Here is an 18,650-nt window from a genome sequence, read left to right on the forward strand (position 1 = left end):
CTGGGTTGTGGCCCAGACAGCTGCACGCCCGCACCCGCGCGCACTCCATTTTCGGCACGCGATGCCAAAAAGGTTCACCATCACTGATCTAAGTAAAATGAGCGTATACAATATAAACTTATGATTTAATAATCACCATGGTTTTGTGTGCAAAAAAGACTATGATCCACTTGAATGTCTAAAAAGATACATTTATAAATTATATGTATTTAGGAAAAAACTAAGAAGCCCAGGAGCATCAACAGCATTTCCATGTGTGCATTATGTCTCTCTCTCCCTGCTATATCCCAATGAAAGAAACTATAAGTGAACATTAAAATGTTTAGGTGATTAGAGCAATATGCCTATAATGTTTGCTTAATTCGCTTCTTTATATTTCTATCTCATTGTCAGTTGAATTCCTCTGCAACAATCTGTGTGGTTAAGAAACAAAAAAATACTGAAAAGCAGGAAAAGCCTCATTTCTCACCACCACCCCCATTTGCTTTATATCTAATATCCTACAAAAATAATTTAGTGTTAGGAGAGTTCAGGTTTTTCAGATGCTGCAGAGCTACCATGCACTCTTACAGTGTTATTTTTAACCATTTTTGGTTGAGGCTGAGAAAAGCAATAATCTAAGAACAGAACCTACAACTAGATGTAGATACTTCAGGGGAGCATAAATGAAGTTTAAAGCTGCCTCCCTCTTTGCTGGAAAAGAGATACATCCATAGCCCCCTCCCTTTGGGAACCTTGGTTCCCTAGACACCTGATATGCTGCTCCCCTTGAATCAACTGTCAGTCAACTTATACTTTCAGGAGGAAAGGAACACAAATTCTGAATACCTACACCAACTATAATTTCACTTATTATGCTTTCCCCAAACTATCCTTTCTATTTTCTGAAACATTCAAAGCATTTATATTAGTCCAGTGAACAGTTGGGTACTAGGTTTGTCTTCTTTCAACAACTTTTCAAAATATGCTAATAAAATTGCACATATTGTAATTTCCTGAAGATTTTGATGGCTGTAACCTATTTTTTAAGTCCGACCAATGCAGGTCTCCAAATGCAAAAGAGCTATGCACTTCAGTTAATCTTCAAAGATTATGATTCCTCGGCACTTCCACCACATATGAATGTGCATACTTTCAGTATCCGAGATGCCCTTGATTTCTGGCTGGGTTCACCATCTCCTCCACTTCATAATTCATGTTTCTCTCAGTCCCAGCCAAACCTGGCAATAAGGCTTTAAGTAGTAGTAATATGTAAAGCCGCCATGCAACTTTTGCAGGCATTGATGAACTTTTGCATTAGGAAATGAAGCAGATCTAATTTCCCAAGGCAATCTACCCAACTGCACTCACAAAATGCATAAACACAGATACGTGAGGATAAACTGAGAGATTGCAAGGCAGATGAATGCTTGAAGCTCTTTTTGCCTTTTCTTAAGCTTTGGGTTATCCTTTTTGTTATTTATCATTTCGCAGAAAGTTGGGGGGGGGAACAGTGACAAGCATCGTATTTGAAAGAGGAAGATTGGGAACTGGTTGGCTGATTCTCCCATAGTTGCTCTGTCTTTTAGTACAAAATTAAACTGAGTATGAATTGGATGAAGGTACTATCTATGAACTGCAGTCATGGTGGCACGTGGCCCAGGTGCCTCTGAAGTGCAGAAGGTGGAGAGAATTGGAGTGAAAGTTGATTGCACGAAAAGTTGAGATATAGAATTTTGGGAATCCATATTGATATGGTGGTGGAGACTCGTCTCTATTCCTTGCTAATTCTAACCTAAAAGTCATTCATTTGAAGCCTCCTCCCTTCCTGGGGCTCCCGCGTTACGCCACTTTCTCTTACATTTTCAAGGTGAGTAGGAGTGAGGTGGCCAGTGGGTTGTCTCTGGCTAGGTGGAGAGTTGAGCACATTCTGCACAGGATTGTGAGAGGCCTCCAGTTCCTCTTTCCACAGTGGTGCCTTGTTCAGGATGAGGGTCCGAGCCTTCAGAAGCAAATCAATTAAAACATTAGTTCATCTGAAGAAAGCTAAGAGAAAGGGAGCCATCAGTTGCACAGTTTTAGCAGGGCTAATAAAAAGAGATTTCATCCTGGATATTATTGTAAAAAGCTGTAGAAGACGTAAAACATTCCAAAATATTTTACTAAAAGAATGCATTTGAAATGCTCTCTTGTTCCTTTAAAGCAGTGTTTCTCCACCTTGGCCACTTGAAGATGTCTGGACTTCAACTCCCAGAATTCCCCAGCCAGCAAATGCTGGCTGGGGAATTCTGGGAGTTGAAGTCCAGACATCTTCAAGTAGCCACGTTGAGATACACTGCTTTAAAGTATGCAGAGGTTCTCCAGGAAGGAGTAGGGTGAGATTAAAAGGTTTAGGTTTAATCACATGGTTGTGGCCCCCTTGATTTTTTTTTGATCGGCCTACAGACCCCTTTTCGAAATGCTCCCGTCTTGAGTGCCCCGAGCAGATATAAATGCTCTCAAATGTAAACATAAATAATATCAGACAATCAATAATGTTAACCTTGTGATTTGTAGGCATCTTTATTTTTATTTTGCACAACCAGCATTTTTTTCCCCTTCTTTTCCGTTTAATTCATTTAGCAGGATTCAAGAATTTGGAAGTTACAGGTTGAAACTCAACAATTCTGGCGAGGGACAAGCACTCGCCATCACAAAAAGGGACTGGAATGTATTTATTTATTTAATTAAAAAAACAGCCTGCACTACTTGGCCAATTTTTTGTTTTTAACAAAACAGTTTTTTAAAAAAAAAATCTTAAGTCATTTCACTCTTTCCTGGCCTATTTCAAAGAGAATTAGAAGCAGGGGTGGGATTCAGCCAGTTTGGAACAGTTTGGGTGAACCGGATGTTAATTTTACATCTGGTTCGCTGAACCGGTAATTGGAAGGACTGGCTGGACCCGCCCACCCCACCCCTTCCCTCCCAGGAGTCTCCACGGGGCTCGTTCATCATGTCAGGTAAATGCAGGGCCAGCGCGGAAGCTCTGGGAGGGTGAAAAATGGGCCCTCCAGAAGTTCTGGAAGTCCAGAAACAGGCCTGTTTCTGGACACTGGAGGGACTCCGGAGGGCGTCAGGAGGGCGTCCAGAGCGCAGGGGAGGCTGTTTTTACCCTCCCGGAGGCTCGAAGAAAGCCTCTGGAGCCTGGGGAGAGCAAAAACTTCCCCTTTCACCGTGGTCCAGGAAGCTGAGTAGGCTAGGCCCTTCATGGCCACGCCCCCCAAGCAACCGGGCACAGAACCGGTTGCTAAAAATTTTCAATCCCACCCCTGACTAGAAAGTCAGCATCATTTAAATATATGGGCTTGGGTTTCTGTCCTGTTAAGATGTCATCATATCTTCATTTATGGTATAAACATTCCATGCTTGTATTTAACTTGTGGAAGTTGACAAGGAGAAGTAAAGATCTTATATTAAGATTCTTGTTCCTTCTCTCTCCCCACCAGAAAACACCATATCCAGAACCTTTTAAAAATAAAAATAAAGGTATCTCACAAAAAAACCCAAGCTATGCCAATGCACGCAATTGTCTCCATCTCTTCCCCATGTTACATTTTCCTCCCCTGCTCCTCACTTTGGTGTAGAACTGGAGAAGAGTATTGGACAGTAACTGGTGCTTCTCAGCCAGGAAGCGATAGCGGCGTTTCTCCTCCAGCTCAGCAGCCTGTTGGCTTTCACTGACAAAAACTTGCAGCTCACTACGCAAGTGAACCATGTTCTCCTGCAGTTAAGGAAAGAGAGAGGGGGTGGGGAGGAAAAAAAATCCCTGTCAACCAGTTTCTCCAATAGGGAAGGTTATTTCAAAACCTAGGTATTGTTGAATTTTTAGTGTTGACTGGGCCTACACAGCAGTCGTTGAATCATTGCAGTGCAAGGTCCATTCCCTTCTAAGATACTTTCTCCACACCTATCCCTCCTTTGGACTCAGATTTCATTTATTGGATCACTGTCTAGATCACAGCTCTTCCTCCTGTCTCCCAAGGTTATTCTTACAGTCCATTATATTGCCTGATCTGATGCTTGTTTCACAGGGAATAGCCTTAGGATTACGGCATAGTAACATCCATGGTGAGTGTGCCCAAAGTCAAGATGGTGACTATGAATAACACACCTACATGTGTGTTATAACATGCTTGAGGTTGCCATCTTGATTTTTTTGAAGCTCTCCTTTGGATCCCCTGGTAGGAATTATGCATGACCCATCTTTGTGGGAAATTGGAGACAGGTTTAGACATGTCCTAGCATCCTACTATTTCTCAAAACAACTCAAGGCAACTAACAAGATCCTTTATTTTTATTTTTTTATTTTGAAAAAGAAAAACTCTTAGGAAACAAATTTAGCTTTAAAAAATCACTAAAGTTCCTTACAAGGATACATCCGTCCAGGACACTTTATGAAAGTGGGGATTTAAACCAAAGTCTCTCCATTGTAATCCAATATTCTGGACTTACTCCACTGTTTTTTAAGCATTTAGTTTGGCCATAGCTGGATCCTCAACTCTAGTCTTCCTCCACTTCCCACCAGATTCAGCCAGCCTGCTTCCTACCTTCAGCTCCCAGACATTCTTATCTCGACGACTCTCCATTCTCCGCAGGTCCATCATGGATTTATCTATACTGGCGACTCTATGCCGGTATTCCTTCTCATATTGTTGCCAACTATCCTACAATTGAAATGTTTAAAATAAATAAAATCTTTACTCTGAACTCAGGAAAAAAAATTAACAACTTAGTATAATTATGGAGGAGCTACAAAGGTTATGGCTGGTTAGATTTTCTGGGTATCTAACATCAAGTACCAGCCATTATGTACACAGCTGTTTGACAATAAATTGTTTGCTCAGCCCAGCCCAGCCCTTAATATACTGTACATAGCAACTTGTAAAAGACAATAATAATTCAAGGGACACAACACCTACAGTGATGTTTCACTAGAGCAGTGGTCCCCAACCCCCGGTCCGCGGACCGGTGCCGGTCCGTGGAGTACCTGGCACCGGGCCGCGCAGCAGCCGGGGGCCATGATCGCTGCAGCGGCCGGGGGCTGCCACCAAAGGACCTTCCCGGAGTTCCCGGTACAAAGTACCGTCCGTTTTGCCCATGCCACGAGGGCAGCAGGAAGACTAGGACAGGGATCTCCTCTTGGCTCCAGCCAGGGAGAGAAGCAGCAGAGAAAGGTAAACCAGCATTTTATATTTTATTTGCTTTATTTGCTTTGCGCCCGAGTGGGGCGGGGAAAACACCTCGCCAGAGGCTGCTGGAGAACTTTTTCCAAAGAGAGGGTCTGGGAACTGGGCGGGCGAGATTGGAGCGGGGAGCCAGGGAGCGCACTTAAAAAAAAAAGCCTTTTAAACATTCTTATTCCTAAAGGCAAAAAACCCCATGAGGCTTGCTGGAGAACGGAGCGGAGGTGACGTACGAGGGGGAGGCTGGGCGCCATGGTGGGGGAAGCTGTTGCTGAAATAATTCGATCTGTCAGGAACTCGGAGGGGGGGGAGGTCAGTGGGAAGCCTTTGCTGGCCCAACGCCAGCCGTAGCTCTGAAGTTGCTTTCCTTTCTACTGAATCCCCGGTCTTCACTCACTCCCTCTTGCAGCACGCCCCGATGTGAAAAACGCCGAGATCGGCACACTTGGGGCTGCTGCTGCTGTGATGTCCAGGGAGGCTCCGCTGGTCTAGAACCCATCCACGGGGGGAGGGATCGTCTTCCCGAATGGGCTGGTAAGGGGATAGAAAAGGTTTTTCTTCAGTTCCAGGTTTCAGCTTCTTGGCTCCATTATCTCATTATCTCTTTCCAGCTTCTTTTGTTGAGCCTCTAATTAAGGTTCATTTTTATGCCTTAATAAAGATCACCTGGTTAAAAAGAAGGAAGAGGCTCCACTGGTCCGGAGCCCATCTGCAGGTTGGGAAGGAGGGAGAGACAGACAGAAAAACAGACAGACAGAGACACAGAGAGAGATGCACACACAGAGTGAGTGAGTGAGTGAGAAACAGATAGACACACACACATACATATACACATAGAGTGACAGAGAGAGGAAGGGAGGGGAGAGGGATAGAGTGATAGAGAGGGAGGGAGAGACACACACAGAGTGTGTGATTAAGTGAGTGAGTGAGAGATAGACACACACACACACATACACACAGAGTGACAGAGAGACAGGAAGGGAGGGGAGAGAGATAGAGAGAGAGAGCTTTCAATTTGTAGGGATGTAACCTGGCTGTTTTTGCCTGCTCTCAAAAAGATGAGCAGGGTTGAACCTGGCTAATAATTGGAGGGGAACCCACCTGGGAATCTCAGTAATGTATATTTAATAGTAAAATATTAAAAATTGTCCAAAAGCAACAATGACAATTTTCATACTACTGCTAAGAAAATTACGACACATCAATAAAATTATAGGAGCTGAGTTTAACTCAAGAGAAACTTTTCTAAAGGTAGACAGTTATATAACAATTCCACAATTCTGAAAGAACAAGCTTGTTCTATATGAAATTTAATGCTACAGTAGAATGAAGTAACACTGAAGGTAAGTGCAGGTAGTCCTCAATGCACGACCACAATTGAGCCCAAAATGTATGTTGTTAAGTGAGAAATTGATTGAGTTTTGCCCCATTTTACAATTTTTCTTGCCACATTTGTTAAGTGAGACAATTTTTTTAAATCAAACATCCCCCCCCCCCCGTCAATGGTGTCCCTTACCTAAAAGTCCACTGGGTAATTTTGGTCATTTGCTCTCAGATGAACCAATATCACTGTTGTTGCAGGAAAAAATGGCACAATATTTATTTATTAGACTTATATATGCTGCTTTGGGCTTCTGATGTTCGCTGCAGCGCAAAGGCTCCTGGGCCGTGCGCAAAAGCTCCTGGGCCGTGCGCAAAGGCTCCAGGGAAGAGAGGGAACAACGCCCCCCCACCCCTGCGCGCGCTCAGCGGGCCACGGTAAAATTATCAAAGGCTGACTGGTCCGCGGCGATAAAAAGGTTGGGGACCACTGCACTAGAGAATAAAGAGAGGAAGCTAAGGAGGAGGAGGAGGAGGAGGAGGAGGAGGAGGAGGAGGAGGAGGAGGAGGAGGAGGAGGAGGAGGCAAAGGATCAGTCTGACTCTTACATTAATGAACTGTACATCCAGCTTGGTGTTTTTTTCCATGTGCTGCAACAAATCTACATGGAAGGTCTCTGCCTATTCAAAAAAGAAAGTATTGTCAGAAATCATGCCTTACCTAGTATACCTGAGTATTAAATGGGGATGAGACCATCATTCAGTAGTAGAGGACATACAGACCAGATTCATTATGTGCAGGCCACGCCCACTCCATCTCCGCGAAGGGGAAAACCGTCGCAATACATCACATGACAGCCATGTGAGGCCGCGAGTTTGACTCCCAAGCATTATATGAACAGATGATTGAGAATGAGTTGGGAGAGGCCATTTGAAGATGCAGAAATGAGCAAGAATGCAATTGTTCAGCATGTAAATCTGTTTGAATATGTGGCTTAAACATTCAGGCATACATATAACAAAGCAATAAATTCCAAAACATGATTGATTGGTTTATGATGATATAGGAAAGGAATTAATAATGGATGCAAAATGAAAGATTCTGAAGAGCAATGGGCCATTATTTATGTAGTAATGTCAAGAATAGATGTTGGGCAAAAATGGAGATAGAAAAAAAGTGAAAGAAATGAGAGTGAAAGTAGAACATTTGCAAAAACAGAAAATACAAATCATGTATGAAATAGCAGCAGATAATACATGACTAATTATATATTATAATTAGTATAATTATAATTAATAATTAGTAAATTACTTTCCCAACAGATTGAAAGAAAAATGGAGGTAAGAAAATAAAATGGAGAAATTGCTTGTGATAGAATGAAAAGAATTACAGAAGTGTGTGGAGCTATGCTTATAGGAAGTACAGAAAAGATGATAATACGATGAAGTGAGGTGGTGTAAAAGAAAAAAATGTTGATAAGGAAATGATTTCTGTCAAATGCATTTTATTTATTTAGGATATGACATTTACAGAGGTCAGGCAATCACTGATTGTAATCACTTATTTCTGTCAAATGAGAAAGAGACAAAAGTAGGTGCAAAGCATATAGGGGAGACAGCAAGGAAGAGAAAATGCAGAAATAGAAATAATTTAAAAATATTACAGAAACAGGTGAAAAGAACTAAATTAGGAGCCTTCAACCAAGGGAATGGATTGAAGAATAGCAATGGTGAAATGATTGGAATGAAACTAAAGCAAGGGAACATTCAATAGTTCAGCACTGAGTGGTATGTAATATAAGGATGTGTGCATTTGCCTTGATTATTGACTGCATTTATGGACAAATGAGTAAGGAATACTTGTAGGGGGGTTAGAGGTATATTGGATGGAAACATGAATATGACTGTACTGTATTCAGGCAATGACATGTTGTTGGTTGAGAATCTCTGCATAAGCATGTCCAGAACTTTGTGCAAATTAAAAAGCATAAATATACTTAGTTAGGAACGTAAAGCATTTATTTTCCACCCTTCTTCATAAAAGACTGCTAGACTGGCCTATAAAATAATAAAAAGAAGATAAGACTCAACCTTTCACACCTGATATTATTTCCTCTTTTTTTTCAATTGTGTGCGTGTATGTCCTATAAATTGTCAACCTTTGACCATTAGCCATGCCAGATAGGGATTAAATGATCTGAAATGCAACATATCTAGAGGCAAAGAGGTTGAAAAAACTGTATACAGGACACAAATATATGACCAAGGTATAATAGAGATACCATATGTAACTTTGCAGATACTGTCAGGGGTGAGTTTCAAAAATTTCAGCAAAGGGTTCTCTGCCCAGTTGCTGGATGGGCGTGGTCATAGGGGGCATGGCCTAATCCCGTGATGGCGAATTTATGGCACGTGTGCCACAGGTGGCACATGGAGCCATTAGTTAGGACATGTGAGGTGTTGCCCTGTCAGCTCCAGTGCGCATGTGTGCGATGGCCAGCTGACTTCGGCCTTCATTTTTTGCTTTTTTTTGCAAACCGGAAGTTTAGGAACGGAAGCCTCCTAAAGCCGCCGGAGGGAGAAAAATGGCCCTACAGACAATCTGGAAGTTCGGGAACAGCGGAGGCCATTTTTGCCCTATCCAGGCTCCTGGAAAGCCTCTGGAGCCTGGGGAGGGCAAAAAATGGGTCTATTGCATACAAAAAGTAGAGGGAGGGGGGTGCACGTGCATGTGGGGGGGCATGCGCATTGAATTATGGGTGTGGACACACCTACGCATGACCCCTCTGTGCTCCCCCCACATTTGGCACACAATGGCAAAAAGGTTAGCCATCACTGGCCTAGTCGGTCTCCTGCACAACGGCGGGGGGGGAGGCTTCCCCAGGCTCCAGAGGCTTTCTGGAAGGCCTGTTTTTTCCCTTCCCCGAGCCTCTGCGTGGGTCCTACACTTACCTCGATGAATGGAGACTCCTGGGAGGTGAAGGGAAGGGCCAGCCAGAGGTGGAACCAGTTATAATGTTAGCTAAGGGTTCTCCCGAACCCAGGTGAACATGTATGCCTCTGCACATGTTCCTCTCCTCCATGTCTTTGTACAAATAAAATTTGAGTTGCAAGCAACTGAGAGAAAATAATTTCTCTTTTCAGTAATTATTTGGGACAACACAGAAAATATGTCAAAAGGGTCACAACTACAACTGACAGAACTTTTTGTCATAGTTCTCTTGACAAAGTAGCAATAGTAGCATGCTAGTAGCAGTATCTCCAAGATACTTACAACTATTTCCAAGTTGCGGTTCAGATGTATTTGGGATTCCGACATCTGTATCAAAATTTCACCTTTAGAAGGTAAAGAAAAACCATTTAATTATTTTTCTTCTGGCAATGGCAGGGAATTCTCAAAGGTGTAGCACCTCCAAACACAACCAACATTACTGCTCATCAAGAATTGTGATTTATTGAGCATGAGTAGAGCGGAAATTGGAAAAGTGATATTATGCCGAATGTCAAGGAATTATCATCAGAAATGTGAGATTTATCTGTTTTGAAAAAAGCAATATTGTACTTTCCACTAACCAAAGGATGCAGCAATACAGCTGTGATACTTACAATAATATCTCGCATTATTTATATATTATAGCAGTGAATTGATTGGTAAACCAGTGATTTTAAAAAATACGTTTTTTTTCTGTATTTTTGTTTTCTTCTTTTAACTGTTTGAAAATTGTATTTCTTTTTAAGATTAAAGATGGCTTTGCTGCAATAATATAGATATTAAATAAATAATAATTGTATTTTTTTTACATTTTTTTGTAAAAATAATTATAAAAATATTACTGATCTGATCTGCAGTACTCCTGAACCAGAGTTAAATTATCTACATTTCATACTTCTCTAGATGACATAATAGTAATAGCACTTAAACTTATATACCACTTGATAGTGGTATATGTGCTTTAGAACCCGCTCTAAGCAGCTTACAGAGTCAGTTTATTGCTCCCAACAATCAGGGTACTCATTTTACCGACCTCAGAAGGATGGAAGGCTGAGTCAACCTTGAGCCAATCAGAATCAGATTCTGACTGGCTCAAGTACATTAACATACAGTATTGCATTCTAACCACTGTGCCACAATGGCTCATGCACCTCAACTCAACTCAAAGTACACATCTGAATGCATTTGACCCCAGATTTTAAGAAAAATGATTAAAAATGAATGAAAACTAAAAAATAAAATACATTATGTCCATTTTGTCAGACAATTAAGTTTGTTTGTTTTTTAAAAAAAATGAAACTTTAAAAACTTGCACATGAAAGGAGAACTGAGTCAGATGAGAATGTTTGAACTGCTCCAAAATAGTAAACTGATCAGCCTATTGAACTCTGGCTATACAAGTTTGTATTCTAGCTCAGCTAGGCAGACCTTGGATAAGATTGAATTATATCAGTTTGAAACATGAGTCTACTGTGAAAAGGATGGATCAATGTCTAGATATAAACTCACAAAATATCTTTTGCATGCTGAATCCAGTGGAATGATGAGCAAACATAGTATATGTTTTTTATATTACATAGTAATATAAACTATTATTACCAGGTGACAATCATATATCATCTCATGGAAACTCACATCTTACCCAGAATCTGTGAAGTAGAACTCTGAAGAGCTTGTTCTCCAATCTTCTGAACTGCTGTAAAATATACATCTGCTGCCTCAGATAATGCTGTAGGATTTTTTTTTAAAGAAGAAAATTATAATGCATTTGTCGCCGAGAATTCTCTTTCTCTTTTTAATTTTTTTTAAAGAATTGTTCTTCAATTATTAAAACATTTTCAAATGAGTTCATTTCTTGGGTTTTCCTATGCCAAAGATTCAGGTCAGCTCCCAAACTGCCTCTCTGGGAATCTTTTGAAATTTGTGTTGGGCAAAGAAAAGAATAAGATTGCTTAGAAATTCCATTTATTTCATGTTATCCACAAGTAGAGCATACAAAGCTGTGCATTTCTTATATTTATTTATTTACTAGCTGGATACCTGTGCTTCATGACAAAACTATGTGATTGGGCAATGCAGGAGAAATCCGGTTCACTTCAGTTCAATCTGTTGGCTCAGTGGTGGTGAGTGATTGAAACACATAGGGGAATATCGCTCCTGCCCCGAGTCCGGAAGTAGTTCCATAGGTGGAAGGCATAGACATTTTGGTGAAGTACCAATGTTTAGTACTCTAAGGAGCCCCAGACCGCTCCTCACTGAAGGAATGGAATGTCTGTCAGCTTGAACTGAGGTAACAGAATGTGAGGCAACTGGCAGTTGGAACAGAGTTCTTTTCAGATGAGGAGGGGGAGTAGAACTCCTTAGCATGAGAGCACGTTAATTATTGTATAAGAAATACTAATGATCTGATGGTAATTTTTAAAAATCCTTTCTTAGCAAGTACCTAGAAGCTAAGAGGAACATAAGTGCCAAATTTAAAGTTTGTAGGCTTTACTATTCTGGAGATTTCGTGATGATGTGTGAGCGGTATTTCCCTTTTATATATATAGAATTATTAGAATTTGTCAAATAAAATGAGAACAAGAATAAAAATACAGTGACAGGGAGGGTAGGCACGTTAGTGCACTTATGCACGCCCTCTCTACTATTTATGTTACAATATGCATAGTACTGATTGTGATGCATCTGATTATACAGATGGATTTGTCTGCACACTGGTATTCTTCCCTGTCCATGAATGGTGAGAAAAATCACTTCCTCTATCATGTATATATGAAATTCTACCAAATTAAACACGAACTAATGCAGTTGTTATTTGCTACATTATGTCTGCCCAACTCCAAATGATTAAGAGCAGCTTATTTTATTTGAAAAGCAAAGAAACAATAAGAAATAATGAAACAACTCATGCAACCGAAAAAGAGAGGATATTATATAGCATCAAAAAATTATAATAACTTAATGGGCTATCAAGCCTATTCCAGGTCTAGGAGGACAACCAGTTTTTCATGAATCTTAGCAAGGTGTATGTGTGTGTGCCACAGTGTCAAAAAGAATGTTCCAGACTGTAAGCAAATAGACATTCAATTAGCTGTCTTACTTACCATAAAAAGCCTGCAGATACTTGTTGCCCAGATATATCAGCTTCTCCAAAGCTGGATTAAACTGTTCCAAGATGCTCTGTTATCCATCCAGATGAAGAAAAAATAAAAATAATCTTACATTCAGCATCTGGGTCTCCTTAAAGAAAACTTACTGTAGCCCAGGCATTATTGCTTTCTATATTCTAGTCAATCAATCAAGTGAGCCATCCATAAAGTTTAAAAGTATTTTATGCGGAAAATATCTTAACTACAATTATTGGCCCAAATTTGGAAGAAAATTGGTGCCAGACAATATAAGGTAGTGTTATGGACCCAATATTGGGATCCAATGTAAACAGTGAGCAAAATGAGGGTAGATACAACACCTTCTTTCCTTCCCCCACCCGAGTTAATCAAGGTCATTAATTATGCTTAGTTAGCTATTTCCCATGGCTAGTAAATTGTATCGTCTACTAAAACAGACGTCTGGATGTCTTTTTCCCTTAGGGATTGTTCATTGAGTTAATATGATCCCATTTCACACCATCTTCTCCAACTTTGGTAATCTTCCCTTCACCTAGAAACTTTTTCCTGTCTCAGCCATCTTGAATCGGGCTATTCTTCAGAACTGCCCAAATGCAACTTAATTTGCCAATCATCATCTTCTATTCTGCTTTTCCAACTCCAACACAGCTCTGTGCTCCTGCAAATTCCTTAGCCAAATTCCTTTCTCACCCCCCTCCCCCAAATGAGAGCTCTCTTTATACACGTGGAGAAGGGAACACTTCATCATTTATTCTTTTTACCTTCCATGTTGCTATCTTCCATATGCTGTGGCCTTTACCCGAGGGGCCCGTAGATCTCGCTGCCTTACATGGCTTTTGTCAATTGAAGGTTTTGTACACTTTTTCTAAAAGGTATACCTTAAATTATCAGTCTCAGTTATACCTCTCCATGTGGATATTCTCTGTCCAATAGTAACAATAGTACTAGTGTGTTTGGGCAGAGTTAACCATGATTCAGCCTATTGGTTAAACAGTGCCTTGCTAAGTTTACTTATTTAAGTATTTCAAATCAATGAGCTTGCTGTTGAGTAAGTGTGCAAAAGATGTCAACCTTTGTGTGTGCTGGACAGCCAACTATAGTTTCCATTTCATCTAGCATTTAGTTTTCACTGCATATTGGATTACCTTCTTGTTACTTCTAAGCTGAACCTCTTGGCCTCTCAATAGTTTTTTAGCTTAGTTAGGCCAAACGTCACCGGTCATGAGGTTAAACCATATGTCATCCAAGATTTACATTCTCTGATTCTATGAAGTGCAAAATTTTGGGCGAATCAAAGAATAGAAAAAATGGAAGTCATATGCTTATTACAATCCCACTTGGGAACAACCTACTAATTTCTAAATTTTGCCCACTTCAAAACATCTCCTTACTTTCAACCATTTATTTCATTCCTAATGTTGTTCAAGCTTGTCAGTTCGTCCAAAATCAATATCCCAGCTTTCATCAAATTTTTCTATGTCACTATTTTCCCTCAATTTTTAATGTTGGATTTTTCTATAAAATCAATTTAGCATTCGAAAAAAGATCAAATCTGTTTTTATGAGATGTTCCATTCCATAACTTTCTAACAGGTACAATTATTATTTCCAGAGATAATATTTTATTCTACTGTATTTGGATCCTAATTCTGTCCATTCAAGTAAAGGTGCTATATGTATACATATTACAAAGCTGCCCAAATCAGAAAATTAAAACTAATGTGGCTTTATTACAGTAAGTTTAGTGAAATAGGAGACTCATTTATACAAAATACAATAGGCTAAAAGATATGGTACACATTTGTATTAGAAATGAGTGTGTGTATATATATAAAATGTATTTTTGTGTGTATGTGTGTTTGCATTAAATAATAATCAAGAGAGTTTTAACTGTTTACTGGATCATATTATACTTCATATTTTGGGTTTTTTAATATTGTATTTTTCACTTATTTCTAAGCACTAGTTATGCATTTTTAATATAAATTTTTGGATTTTGTGCCTTTTGTTTTTTTCCCTGTTATTTTAAAAAGCAACAAAAATATTTTTAAAATACAGAATGTCCTTCCAAGATGTATGAATCTGGTCTTTACTGGAAGCGATACTGCCTCTACCATGAATGGCTGCATGATCTGATGCTATAGAACAAACTATCTGGGTACAAACACAATTGCTGCATATAATGTGAATAAATTATTTCCGTATTTTGAAATTTGTAACTAAAGCAGACTGAGATTCAAAGAATTGGGTTCCTTGGTTACTCTAACTATCTCACAACTTAAAACAGAGATTAAGTTTTTTAAAGCTATACCACATAGACGATATTCTGTTAAGCAATCTGAATCACAGGTTTTCATAATCAAAGTTTTTCTCCATTTATATTTTAACAACTTCTTTCTACTTCCATTTTGTCTCCTGCAGAATCCATTATTAAGGAAGAGTCTTCTTAAACCACATTTCCTTTGGCCAACAAGAGAGCCTGTTACAACCCAGGGAACAAAGAAAATTAGGCCTCACCTTATAAATAGTGATTGTCGATCTGTAGGATTGCTCCATCCTCAAATATTTTAAGACCCAAGATTCACTTCTCCAGGAATGGAAGTTTTTGAGAAGATATGCTGGGCTTGCTTTGAAAAAGAAGAACACACTGCCAGAGAGTTTAATAATTAATAATCATGTTGTGCTGTTGGAACTTGATCTTTAGGTGTAATCAGATATCAGGTAGGGCGGAATCTTGTGACAGCTATGGGGGTCATATGATCTTTACTCTTAATTATGTATTGCAGTTTCCATATATGGTTCTTTGTGGAGCATTGTTCCATCGAATTATCTTGACTGAAATAATTATGATGGGTTGAGCACCTTGAACAACTTATCTCTGGTTTGGCTTAAAGAGCATTTTCCACGTCTGCCTAACCAGGCAATACACATACAGGCTGTATCTTTTTTCTTCTATGTCTTCATGTCATGTTCTTTATCTCATTTTCAGTCCATGAGTGGAGCAAGCTTGCTTCCCTTAGTTGTTCCAGTGCTGAAGTAATGTTTTCCCTCTAATACCATCACTTGAGTGGCCATGGATAGAAATATAAAGTTGGATATCATCAGCATATCTCACTTCATGGCTTCATGCAGATGTTAAACATGAGTGGAAAAAGGTGGCAAGCTCTATGAAACTCCACAAAAAATGGACCATGGTTAGACCTTTCTCCGCGATCAATATTGACTGGAACAAGTCCCAAAGCAAGAGAACCAGCATAACATCATCTGCTTACTCCCAATCTCCAAAAAGACACTCCAGTCCAAATATACCATGATTAATGATATCAAAAGCCACTGAGTGGTCAAGAAAAGCAAAGATGGGACTATAAACACCATTCCACTTCCACCAAATGTAATAATGCCATTTTATCCTGCACCCAGGTCACAATCCCTACTGAAAGAAATCCAGATAATCCAGTTTCCCCAAGGTTTATGGAGCTGCCATATAACCATCATCTTTCCAACCTTCCCTATAAAGGGAAGGCTAGATACTAGTTGAAAATTGTTCAGCATAGTTGGGTTCAGTGAGTGGTAGATAAACTATCACCACTGTAAGGGGCAGAGAAATCACCCCTCTCAAAGAATTCACCATCATCAGAACCTCCCAGGACGTTTTAGTCATCTGGAGGGGACATGGATCTAAAAAATAGGTACCTGAGTTTGTAGCCCTAAGGATCCTGTCCTTGTCATTAGGACCAAATGGATTAAACTCTTCTCAGAGAAGCAAACCAGACTGAGCCCTGATAACCAACCTCCATAGGACCTGCAAGAGTTCAATTCGAAATGAAACTAAGTGCCAAATCTATCCAATAGGTCCTTAGTGTCTCCCCCCCCAGCAATTTTGCAAGTAAACCTCTGAGTCAGCCCTTGTCAGAAGTGCTCAATTTACATTAACCAAAGCCACCAAGTGGTTATCCGCAGACACATTCCAAGCAAACACAGGACCAGCCTGAAACAAACACACCCACTTATAAAGGCCCATCACTATTGAGTACTTATTGCCAGTGAAATAAGGTGGCCTTTCATTAAATTGCACCCTCATCTGCACAAAAGCACAGCAACGGAATGAAAAATCTTATTAAGGGAAAGGCCTAATTAAGCACAATTGGGTTGGCATTAGGCTTTAGTAGGTAAAAGGGATTTAATGAATGCAGCTAGGTTGAGATTTGCATAGGAAGCACGGGCCACATTTGGTAGTTCCATAAGGAACGACTTCATCCAACAACCAAGGAAAAAAACAAGAATTTCTCTTTTAGATAAACACAATACTCAAGTCATAGAGAATATAGTGTCACATGTTACTTAGTTCCCTCTTTAGTTCTCAGGTCATCAATGCATGATCAGCATTACTCCCAAATAGAAAGCAAGAACAACATATGCTTCTTTCTGTTTTAGAGTGATCTAAATAAGGCTGTGCTGTAATAATATTGATATAATATTGGCCTACCATGCAGTTTTGAAATAGATATTAAATTCATTCAGAAAGCAAGTCGGCACCTTTAGCCCCTCTTTGACTATGATTCAGTCCTGATCACACCTGGTGGGATTTAGAAATATTCAGCTATACTGCTTGTAGCTAATGTAAAAAAATGTTGAATCTTGTACTAAATGTTCTTTCCAAAAAGCATGTTACTTATTAAAATTGGGCCTCCTTTGTTAGTTTGGGCAGAGAAAGAATAAAATGCTTACAACTTGTGTTCTGGCAATTTTATACTCATGGTAGCTACACACACTTTAAAAACCGGAAACAAGAAGCTAAAGCCACTATTGTACACATCATGTTGTGCATAGCAAATCTATGTGTGTGCTTAGTCTGTACTAAGTTTCACTGAGTTGAGTGGCTTGTATTCCCAGTTCATGTAGACTGGTGATGCTATAGATGCTTTGGCTGGATCGCTTCATCCAGCTTACTCTGTGTTAAGATCAGCTGGAAATTCAGGAAAGGCAACATTAAGCTGTTGTTTCCTTGTTTGCAAAAAAGAAAGAACTCAATAGTCTCTGTACTCCGTGGCAAGCATAAGGAAACCCATCCAGTTACTGTATAGTTGGTTTCATTGAATTCAAGGCTCCTTACTTCCTTTCAAGTACCATATTAACCAAACTATCCTCATTTCCTTCCCAAATGTGATTTAGTTAGCATTTTTAGTGGATAGAGAAGCTTTGCCCTATGTATATGTGTTGTGGCCCGGCAGGAGCCGTTAGAGCTGCCGCCAGACTCCGACAGCAAGAGGGCTGATGGGTTGGCCTTGGAGGAGGTGGAGGACCCTGGACAGGGTGTTGTGGCCCGGCAGGAGTCATTGGAGCTGCCGCCAGAATCCAACGGCGAGGGGTCTTATGAATTGGCCTTGGAGGAGGTGGAGGACCCTGGACAGGGTGTTAGGGCCCTGCGGTGAGGGATAGTGTTGTGACTTGGCAGAAACCTCCTGTGAGTTGTTTCGGGATGCACGCAGGAGACGGATAACAAGCAGCTGTGGCTCGTTAGGATCTCCTCCTGCAGATAAAAGACGGATGGTGCCACGCCCTAGTGGCAGAAGTCAACGTTCCATTCCGTTCCGTTTCTGTTCTAGTCAAGTTCTTCGTTTGTATGTAACCATCGAGAAAAAGCACTTGGATAAGTGATTTGATTTATATAATCCTGTTTATAGCCATTTATGAGTTAGGACTTTTGCCAGAGCATTTATCTGTGTTTATTTTGGGCTCGCAGCCAGCAAGAGCCAGGACTGATAAAAACATTCCTTTGAATGTTCTCTTTGCTTCAGTTTCTGAACGGGCAAGGTGGGGGTCAAAACAGATAGGGAATGGGAAGAAGCATCAGTGTCTCAGCTTTGTTCCTTTTCAGCTACTTTTGTGAATTTGCTTCTACCAATCAGCTCCTCCTTTTATAATTTACTCACTGAATGCAAAATGATACAGATGCATCCACCCACTCACAGGGATTTATTTGGGGGAAGCCTCCCACCCCCACCCCCACC

The 18,650-nt window shown here is 40.2% G+C and overlaps 1 protein-coding gene across 1 annotated transcript in view; it reads right to left on the reverse strand.

Annotated features, from left to right (window-relative positions):
• BAIAP2L2 (BAR/IMD domain containing adaptor protein 2 like 2) overlaps positions 1-15,303 on the reverse strand; it is a 29,137-nt gene extending 13,834 nt beyond the window's left edge. Inside the window, exons 1-8 of the mRNA XM_014054955.2 lie at positions 15,157-15,303; positions 12,617-12,692; positions 11,155-11,241; positions 9,795-9,856; positions 7,130-7,201; positions 4,566-4,682; positions 3,593-3,739; positions 1,841-1,981 (exon numbers count right to left, since the gene is read on the reverse strand). Coding sequence (XP_013910430.2) covers positions 1,841-1,981; positions 3,593-3,739; positions 4,566-4,682; positions 7,130-7,201; positions 9,795-9,856; positions 11,155-11,241; positions 12,617-12,692; positions 15,157-15,195 — 741 coding nt within the window. The 5' untranslated portion in view covers positions 15,196-15,303. The remainder of the gene's footprint in view (positions 1-1,840; positions 1,982-3,592; positions 3,740-4,565; positions 4,683-7,129; positions 7,202-9,794; positions 9,857-11,154; positions 11,242-12,616; positions 12,693-15,156) is intronic.
• Between the last annotated feature and the right edge of the window lie 3,347 nt (positions 15,304-18,650).

The sequence above is a fragment of the Thamnophis sirtalis genome, unplaced genomic scaffold (assembly GCF_051295495.1).
Source record: "Thamnophis sirtalis isolate CommonGarterSnake01/CBP01778 unplaced genomic scaffold, rThaSir2_p1.2 scaffold_9, whole genome shotgun sequence".
Lineage (NCBI taxonomy): Eukaryota > Metazoa > Chordata > Lepidosauria > Squamata > Natricidae > Thamnophis > Thamnophis sirtalis.